The sequence below is a fragment of the Gloeophyllum trabeum genome (assembly GCF_000344685.1).
Source record: "Gloeophyllum trabeum ATCC 11539 unplaced genomic scaffold GLOTRscaffold_00008, whole genome shotgun sequence".
NCBI lineage: Eukaryota > Fungi > Basidiomycota > Agaricomycetes > Gloeophyllales > Gloeophyllaceae > Gloeophyllum > Gloeophyllum trabeum.
In genome coordinates this window covers 376,955-383,256 of record NW_006920417.1, presented here as the reverse complement: position 1 = coordinate 383,256, position 6,302 = coordinate 376,955, and the positions used below count along the sequence as shown (strand labels likewise).

At 53.4% G+C, this 6,302-nt stretch overlaps 1 protein-coding gene across 1 annotated transcript; it reads right to left on the bottom strand.

Annotated features, from left to right (window-relative positions):
• Positions 1-1,207: 1,207 nt before the first annotated feature.
• On the bottom strand, positions 1,208-3,999 carry GLOTRDRAFT_94009 (uncharacterized protein; the record flags this gene model as incomplete). The annotated part of the gene is made up of 3 exons (XM_007868629.1): positions 1,208-1,228; positions 1,284-3,706; positions 3,786-3,999. 3 exons carry the CDS (start codon positions 3,997-3,999, stop codon positions 1,208-1,210), a joined length of 2,658 nt encoding a protein of 885 aa, XP_007866820.1.
• Between the last annotated feature and the right edge of the window lie 2,303 nt (positions 4,000-6,302).

The window sequence follows — 6,302 nt, the reverse complement described above, 5'->3', positions numbered from 1 at the left end:
CCCGGGGATAAAAGTACTTTATCATCTATGTGCTCCGAGCCTGAGGCTTCACTCAGGATCACGCACTGAGTAACTCCAAAAGTCAGTCCAACGCCTGCAGGCTGATAGCTAGACATTGTATGAATATCAAAGTACTGGGACTCCCTAATGGTTGAACAGAGTCTTAACTAAGAGACGCTCAGTTACAGGATGTATTAGTAGACGGACCCGACGTGAAGGGCATTCGCCGATCTCTGGAGGGTATGACTCTGTTTCCTGCATACTCTTTCTGGATTGGCTTCTTTTTTCTGAACGGGACACTTGTAAACTAAGCGTTATCGGCGATTATACTCGTATAAAGGGACTACCGCATAAGCAGTAACCTCTGCGAGGACGTGCATTCGAGCTCGCTGAGTCTGAATTGAGCGTGAAGTAGCGTGAGATATAGCATCGGACGTCTCCGAATGTTATGATGGCTCATGATATTATCTTCTCGATGTTGCATACCACATAACCCTTCGGCTGCATACCACATAACCCTTCGGCGCTCAATATTAGTATCGATTATAGTTCATATACAATACAAGAACACATCTGTATAAGTTTTGGACCTTAGGTTCCCATCCGAAAGAAGTTATAGACAACACAAGTCAACCTGTGACATAGTCGCACTGTGTGACATTACTCTACAGGCGGTTCTTGACAGCGGTGCCGTCGGCAACAGGTCCATCCTGCGGCAAAAATCGAGCTGAACGCTCTCTGTTGCCATATGTGCTGACCTCGTCTCGCGTCTGAGTCTTGTGCACTTCAAAGTCAAGGCCTGTAGGTGCCACTTGTTAACATGGTCCGTAGTGCAGGGATGGTAATAACGTGTGTGAGTATCTTGGCTTGACATCCATCCAAACACCGGGTCAAGCCCGCATCTCGTTGTGGCGCCGCTGATACAGCTGACTCCTAATAAGAAGCCGGCACCTCGGATGAGTCCATATACACCAGCGAGGTATCCTCGTACCGCCCTCTCCGAGTTTCGCCAAGCCGGACGGGTGCTGTAAGCACTACAGCGGTATTGGCAAAGGAGGCTCCAACATTGGCGGCGAAACCTGATAGATCCATCTGCATCACACCAAAATAAACAGGAGACATACCATAAGAAATGTATTAGCATAGTGATCATGTGCATACAAAGTAGCAATACAGTTTGTTCCTAAGAAATCTGGCGTGTCAGTCATCAAGGGGACTCTGCCACAAGCTGCCCGAGAATCAGATCTCCGGACACATTCACGGATGAAGCGCGGAGGACTCACCGAAAGCAACTCCTCCTCCTCCTCCTCCTCCTCAACCGCGGCAACATGTCGCGGTTTCGGCGGACTCGTCTGCGCTCTAGGCTGCGTAGGCGGCGGCGTTCGACTGTGCGGACGCATAATCAAGTCCAGCTCTTCCATCTCGTGCTGAAACCGCTGCCGCTGTGCTCGCTCCCGCCTCCCGGGTTTAGGCCCTATCCTAGGCGGAGGAGGCGTCTGTGGACGCACACCGGCCGGCCTGCGTTTGCGGTTCTTTTTTCTTTTCTTGTGTCCATATCCAATCCTAGGATTTTCGTGGGACATGGGCTGGCGGTGGCCTCGCCCGTCTTCACTGCTACCATGCCTTTGTCTGGTACCATATTGATCTCTAGGTAATCTCGCATAGCTCCACTCCGGCGTGACTGGGCGCGACTCCGGTATAGGGCCGAGTGCGTTATTCGGGACAGTCGCAGAGCGGAAATGTGTCGTAGACCGCTGATACCAACGGAGGGGGACAGGGGACAACGGCTGGGAAGGCACAGGATTTGCTACCTGCACTGGCAGGGCTGGTACCTTCCGTGACTCCCTTGCCTGCGCAATATGGACATTAAGAGCATTGCGTTGCGCAGGATGTGACGAGCACCTCTGTGGTGGAGGTGGGTCTATTGAAGAGCCTAATCGTTCTATGGAACGGATCTTTCGTGTAATTTCCGCGTCAAGATCAACCGGTACCGTAGACGGGCGGTCAGACTCTCGCGTGCCGTGCGTCGGCGGGACGCTCTGGACCACAGTCGGTGGCACACCGCGAGGACCCTGCACGCTGCCGTTCTCCAGAGAAGAAAACACGTCACCGCGGGTGTCTCCAAGACCTTGCACGGCCCAGTTAGGTCGAAGCCCACTGGTTGCGTTAGAAGGAACTTCAGGCGCACTCCCCTCAATAAGTCCCCTCGCACCCAAGGAAGACAAGCGGCGAGATACCTCTGCTCGCTGTACGACACCCTGCGTATATGGTGGCAGAGCAAGGGGTTTCTCGTAGGCTCGCGTGGAGGATATGCCACCAGGACCTAGCCCTCCTGGCGGGACAGCCGAGTCTCGCTTAGGTCTGCCTGATTTCACCTTGACATTCGAACGCACGGTTTGAGGACCTCCACACACTGGTTGAGAGGAGAAGACCGGAGGCACACTCCCCTGACCCAGGAAGAGGGGCGGGTTTTCTCGCTTATTAGTCGGCGCGGCGTTATTCCCTCGTCGCATGGGTTCGGCATGTATCTGTACTGAGGTGCGGGGTACGTATCCGGACGCATGTACGTACTGTGGTCTCTCGGGAAGAGCGAGTACACGCTTTGGCTCGCCGGGCTCAGAAACGTCGTATGCCTCACTGTTAACCTGGTTTATGGAGCAAGGTGGATTGGGATCCCCATGCGTTAACGGTGCACGAATCAGCAGGGTAGGACGATGTTCAGCCGCCTGAGGAGCTGTACCCGTTGAACCCCTCCTAGAAGCCAAGCTAGGCGCAGGATCGAGGTGGTACACAGGGTCAGGGAAAGGAGGACGTCCAGGAGAAGTGATAGGGAAGGAGGGCAACAGGGAACCACGGACAACTGGTGAGGGGTCACGATCGCAGGGATTGGGAGATACTGCCCGTTGAAAGTCGGGAAGTGTGGCACCGACAAATGGTGGCAAATCGTCCGACTTGGAATCGGGGCTTGACGGCTGCGGAGTTGTACTGCGTATGGGACGCAGGCTAGGACCGCGGGAGGGAGATACTACGAAGATATCGTCTTCTTCGAAGGAGGGATCCCCTATCGATTCACAAATTGGATCGCCCAATGCCTCCACGGATGTTGGCAGGCCTTCGACCGCTATACTGAGGTCCGAGAGTGAGAACGAGTCTCTCTCCGGAGTGTCGTGAGGAGATCCCGGTCTAGACGGCAAAATCCGAAGAGCAGCAACATTTCTTGGAGGCGGAGATGATGTGTCTTGAGGAGCGAAGTCGGCAAAAATCGGTCTGCCACTTCCAACTACGCGGCGTATGTCCCGCGGCGGAGACGTGACCGCCTCGGAAGACACGTTAACCTCCAAACTCGAATTCCTACTGTGATCCAGCGACACAGAGGAAGACGTCATGATGTTTGTCACAGACGCGTCTAACGAGGGGGAGTCGAAGGTAAGCCTGCGTGCCGGGAATTCCCTCAGATATGCTCTTGCATTCTTCCTCCTTGTCGAAGGACTTTCTGGAGTATGGGGACTGGGACGGACGGCAGGGCGAGGTTGGCCGAGGAGCTTGTAGGTAGGGGGTGGCCATACTAAGGGGGAAGAATGTGTACTAGAGATCGAATGAATAGGAGTGGAGGGTACGTCCTTTAGTGGCGTCTTCGGCGTCGACGTTGGAGGCGGGGGTGGGGGATGATAGTATTTACACGACAGACCGTACGGACAATAGCCGCCTAGAAAATTAAAGCATGGATGATCTACGGGGAGGTATCGCCTCAGTAGGCGGCTGCAAATGAGATCGATGTTGTTTACCTTCTTTGTTGTATCCCGCTGAATCCAGGTGGGCCCCCTCAGCGGTGGTTGCGGATGCGGAGGAACCCGTACGAGGCGGGATCGAGGGTCTGCTATTTGATAGACTTGATAGGGTGGCACGAGCCGGAGGACGTGAGGGGCCCGCAGACAGCGCGCTAGAGGTACTGGGGTGCGCAAAACGGCACGTGTTGCCGTGCGCGCAGAAGCCAGCCATCCAGAATCTACAGGGCCTACTTTGTCTCGGGGTGGGAGCTTTCATAACGCGTATTACGTCCATACCATCCAGTGAAGGAGGCTTAGAAGAGACCGGGAAGTAATGGCTTGGACCAGGGACTAAATGCATACATCATGAGTACTGAATCAAACGAGTGTTTAGACTGCAACTTGCCAAGACCTTGCGATGGCCACGGTGCGCAATTACCAGCGGATGGTCGCATTGTAGACCTCTGCAGAGAGGGGACGGGCCAGCCTCGCAGGAGGTGCAGCTGATGTGCCACTCACTGGCCTAGGGCCAATATCCGTGAGGCATCTTCGGATTCGGATGACATCCTCCAAAGGCTTCATCCACCGTCGCCAGCCGACCTTGATCGCCAGCCGATCTTTGTCTGGGTGTACAGCCGGGGGACGTCATACCATCTGGCTGGTTGTCGAGACAGCCTGGCTACCTCGCGCGTTGTCTGCACGACCGCAAGCTGTTGTGTGCGCGTTAGTATTGGGGTTCGGTAGGACGTGATCGCATTGTCCTCGGTCGGAAGCGTCAGAACGTGGAAAACTCGAGGAGACAATGAGTTATGGTCCCCGCGAGATGCCATGTTCCCAACATGCAAACATGGTGAATGACCCTGGGTGTGGCCGAGCAGGCAAACTCCCTGCTCACAGCTTTGTTTTCAGGCGGGATGCTATAGGACCCCGGCATATGGGTACTGATGTTTGATCCTAAGTGCCCGATTTTCGGCCCTTATGGCCTCACACATTTGGACCGGATATGTCCGCCTCTAGGATCCGGTCAGCCCAAATTGGGCTGCTTATGTCCGCATAAGTGACCTATGCTCGGGCGCCCCCCCGTGTGTCCGCCAAACGGATCCAACCTCGAAACCGGCACACGCCCAACGCTGCAACGAGTAGATCGTGACATGATTACACAGCCCGGCAGTATTTGTACAAATGTTGCGTCAAAATCCGGAATCAAACGTTTGCGCTGAGATTGCCAAACAGGAGCAAGAAAATCGCCCTCGCGAATGAATCAGACCGAATATTTGCATGAGTTTCTTGCCGCGGGATAGCGCAAATGTTGCACAAATAAAGTCACATGACCTGCACGGGACTGATAACATCAATCACGCCATCCCATACCATATGCCTGGATTGATCCCCTTTCCCACCCCGTTGCTCGACGGCGCAGCTTGTATGGATGCATGGAAAACAATATAATCATTATACATATCTACTACATACATGTCTGAGCATCTAATGATGTCTTGTACATCACAAGACCCAATATATGCACTGCCTGTGGTGCATCTGCTGTTACAGGAACACGAAAGTGCGAGTGCGAACATAAGGCGATATGCCGCACACTTGTCGGCCTGTACAACTTCTGCATCATCAGTATGTTCAGAGCGACTGGAAGAGTATTCACTTACCTCGTGCTAATTGAGCATCAGGATTGAAGAAGATATGGGACTCTAGACTCGGCCCTTGAGTGCAGTCAAGCTACCGTGCAGCGAAACATAGCTATAAATATGGTACACGTACCATGTCAAGTAGAGACAACAGCTGCAAGATGCTGCGCGGAACTGAGGGGAGCACGGGCACGGACGAGAGATGGTGGTGGTTGAAGGGCAAGAGATGATGAGAGAGAAATTTGTTGAAGTCCAACTCCAACCGCTACGAGCGGAGATTGAACTCCGGCACATCGGCATGATGAAGCAGCGACGCGACGTGTCACGAGACCATCGGCACGCCCCCGTGCCGATAAGTCTAAGTCAGAATATTGCGCAAAGGAATCCACGACGCAAATCCTTTGCAACCTGTATTGCAACCGTTGCACAAATGGCACACGCGCAAAATGAGTGCAACTGTTACGCAAAAGTACTGATATCTATACTACCGACATTTGCACGAATGCCCCTTGGATTTTTTCACCAGATTCTGGGCAGGCCGTGTACTCCGGGATATTGTATTTCAGTCTTCCTAAGATCCACCACTGTCTCCAAAGCTTGCATTTCATTCACCGTTGCTGAGGATATACCTGGATATACACGAGACGAGCTGACAGTTGACTGAGAAGCATAAGAGACACCACTCAACCTAGTACAAGGACTACTGGGTGTGACACTTCGACGACTTGGTATGTCCGCCAGGTGATCGGACACCAAGACCGGCAAGGCCCTTGTGTCCGCCGTGATATACCGGACATGGACCGAAATTTTGGGCTTTATGTCCGCCTAAATATCCGACATAGGGCCTCAAAATTGGCCGTTTATGTCCGCACTAGGATCAAACATATATACCAGT